At 34.2% G+C, this 3,074-nt stretch overlaps 1 protein-coding gene across 1 annotated transcript; it reads right to left on the bottom strand.

The window, feature by feature from the left end:
• Nucleotides 1–1,040: 1,040 nt before the first annotated feature.
• On the bottom strand, nucleotides 1,041–1,814 carry LOC137717128 (uncharacterized). Its single transcript, XM_068456433.1, has one exon. It carries the CDS (start codon nucleotides 1,812–1,814, stop codon nucleotides 1,041–1,043), a length of 774 nt encoding a protein of 257 aa, XP_068312534.1.
• Between the last annotated feature and the right edge of the window lie 1,260 nt (nucleotides 1,815–3,074).

Genomic DNA, 3,074 nt, shown 5'->3' with positions numbered 1-3,074 from the left:
AATTTTGTGCTCACCATGTTAATCTTCAACAAAATGTCATACCAAATAACCAAACTTAATACAAAATCAAAACTTGAAAGCTCTCCTGATGCTAAACATCCTGCATCCCTACTCAATTGGGGATTCTCAGTAATTTCCACCAACTTAAACAAAACATTTTTGACCTACGCTACTTGGGATTTAATTGCTTTAACACTTTCAATGTGACTTTCCCATCAAGTAGTTGACAATGACTTTAAAGTTAAACCATCAATATGTTCAAGCAAAATATTCTTACACTTTGTAGAGTTGGAAAACATCGTATATATATGCATTGACATGCTCCAAAATAAGATTTTTCTTTAAGACATGAACTAGCCATATCACAAACTATTAAATTAAGACAATGAGAACTACATGACATGTAAAAGGCTCTGGGATTTATGTCTAGCAATTTTTTCTGGACACCTTGGTGTTTCTCTCTCATGTTAGATCCATTATCATAACCTTGTCCCCTCATATTATCAATATCAATCAAGAGACTTTAGGACATCTTGCAACTCATTAAAAAGTCCTTGTCCTGATGTATCTTCCACACTTAAAAAACCCCAAGAAATACTCCCTTATATTTATTGACCTACTTGACAAGTCAATACATCTCAAACTTAAAGTCATTTGTTCCACATGACTTGCATCAGGAGTACAATCAAGCATGACAAAATAAAAATTTGGGTTCTTTTACCTTTTTAATGATTGCAGTTTGGACTTTTGAAGCTGAAGTAGCTATCAACTCATTTTGGATTTTATGGCTCAAATAGTGATGATGAATCTCTTTATTCTCAATGAGTCGAAAATGCTTTTGCATTATTGGATCAAACTCCGCAATCATTTCAAGTAAACCTAAGAAGTTGCCATTAGTCTTCATAAGGTCTTTCATTTGTTCCATGAAATGCTAAATTATGTGTGGCAAAACATTTCACAACAACAATAATTCTAAGCATCACTTGTTTCCAATGATTTGTCTCTTTCTTGATTCGTATTTGAAATTCTTTGTTAATTGTCTAATTTTCTGTCAATCTACTTTTCAACCCAACCCAAGTTTTCAAATTAGTGAGATGCTCCTTACTCTTTTCATGTTGGTCAAGCTTCTCACCAAGATGTCTCCAATCACTAATTCCATCTTTTGCTAACTCACTTTTTGAGGCAATTGTTTTAAACAATTTACAGCAAAAGCAAAAGACTTTGTCCAACTCTTTTGAGTACATGAGCCATTTCCTGTCATAAATTTCACTCGTTCGTAATTTTCGATCATAGTAGTGTGAGGAAAATTTTCTAGATAGTTTGTCCTTAGGATAAATGAGATTAGTTTCTCGAATTAGTCCATTTTCTACAAGTAAGTCTATCATTTCTGCATTAAGACCATCCCAAACTCTTGGATCATAAATGTTTAAATGGAAAATAGGTTCAGGAGATTCAATATTTTCCTCTACACCATTATGACCATCATCAACATTTAAATCCACACCACCATTTTCATGGTCTTGAGAATCATCACCAACATTTTCCTCTAAATCACCACCATTTTCACGGTCTTGAGACTCGTCATTAACATCTTTCTCCACATAACCACCAATTTCATGATCATGAGACTCCCCAACAACATTTTGTGACTTTTCAGCAACATCATTTTCTCTTAAATTTTCAACCGACTCATTCTTTATAGAATTTTTTTTAAATTTTTTATTAAGAGATCCTTTTAAACTTTCGGCAATTTCGTTATGCTTTGCCTTTTTTTTCCTTTTCATATTACCAGAGAGTTGTTTCCTAAAAGACATGGCTTTGATAATTTGTTTGCAAAAATTACCTACACATGATATAACAAAAATTTCCTATCAAAATTATCATTCCAACACATATTATATATTATAAAAACACTAACATCTATTATATATTATAAAAGCACTAACACATAGTCTAACATATTATAAAAATTGATAAAATTTAACCTAAAATTTGGGTTTGAAATGAAATAAAATAATGCAATTAATCAAGAATTCAATTCATCAACAACAACAATTCTATACATCAATTATCATATAATTCTATGTCACTTGCAAAATTTTATATTAAATTATGAATTGATAATTCAAATTTTAAAAATTAGTTTACCTCAAAACTCAAAAGGGTTGGTGAATGCACTTACAGCCAATGGTGAATGGCGTTGAGTTGAGAAGGAGGGGCCTGTCTAGCTGAGCAGCAGCTTGCAGTTGCCAACTCAGGAAATAATAAATCACTCACTTGCAGCTAATGGAATTGGGAGAAAAGAAAAGGGAGTCAGGGATGGCAGGCCAGTAGGGGAATTGGGGTGGGGAATCGGGAAAAGGGTGTATGTATTACGAAGTTAGGGTTAATTAGGGACTGAGTGGTCCTTCTTATGTTTGTTTGCATTTTTTTTTTTTAGGTGTTATGCCCAAAACCTGGGTCTTTTTTCATCTTTTGTCAAACTTGGGCTCTTGCCCTCCAGACCCTTATTTGGGCTCTGGACTTGGATTTTTTTTTTTGTTTTTGTGTGTCCCTTTCAAATTTGGGCCCTGGACAACCGTCCTGGTGGCACTGGGCCTCGGCCGAGCCTGACATTCCTGTCGTGGGGTAACCTGCAACATAAAAAGATTAAAAAAAAAAAAAAAGTGTTGGAAAATTTTATATTATTTTTATATATTTAATTAAGGGAATTGTTATTGACACTCCAAAAATCTCATTTTGCACTCTAAACTTTCTATAATTAGAAAGAAAAATACACTTGTGAGGAATGTAGAATTAGATTTTAAGAGTGCTAATAACACTTCCCTTAATTAAGTAATTAATGAAAATTAGAAGTGATACATTTTGGTTCCAACAGAAAGAAAATAGTTCGGCGTTGCCGCATGGCTTAGCATGGAACCGATGGAATGGCATGATTGATCTTCTTCGGGACAGTGGGCTCGTGACAATGGAGATGAACGCGGTCGTACTTGCACCTTCGTACCTACATCCATCGATAAAGCAGACCAATTGGAGAAGACCACCGTGATCGTGTCAAGACGGGCTCGGTGAGC

This window comes from Pyrus communis, chromosome 15 (assembly GCF_963583255.1).
Source record: "Pyrus communis chromosome 15, drPyrComm1.1, whole genome shotgun sequence".
Lineage (NCBI taxonomy): Eukaryota > Viridiplantae > Streptophyta > Magnoliopsida > Rosales > Rosaceae > Pyrus > Pyrus communis.
The sequence above is the reverse complement of the archived record's forward strand: the minus strand, read 5'-3'. Positions and strand labels throughout refer to the sequence as shown.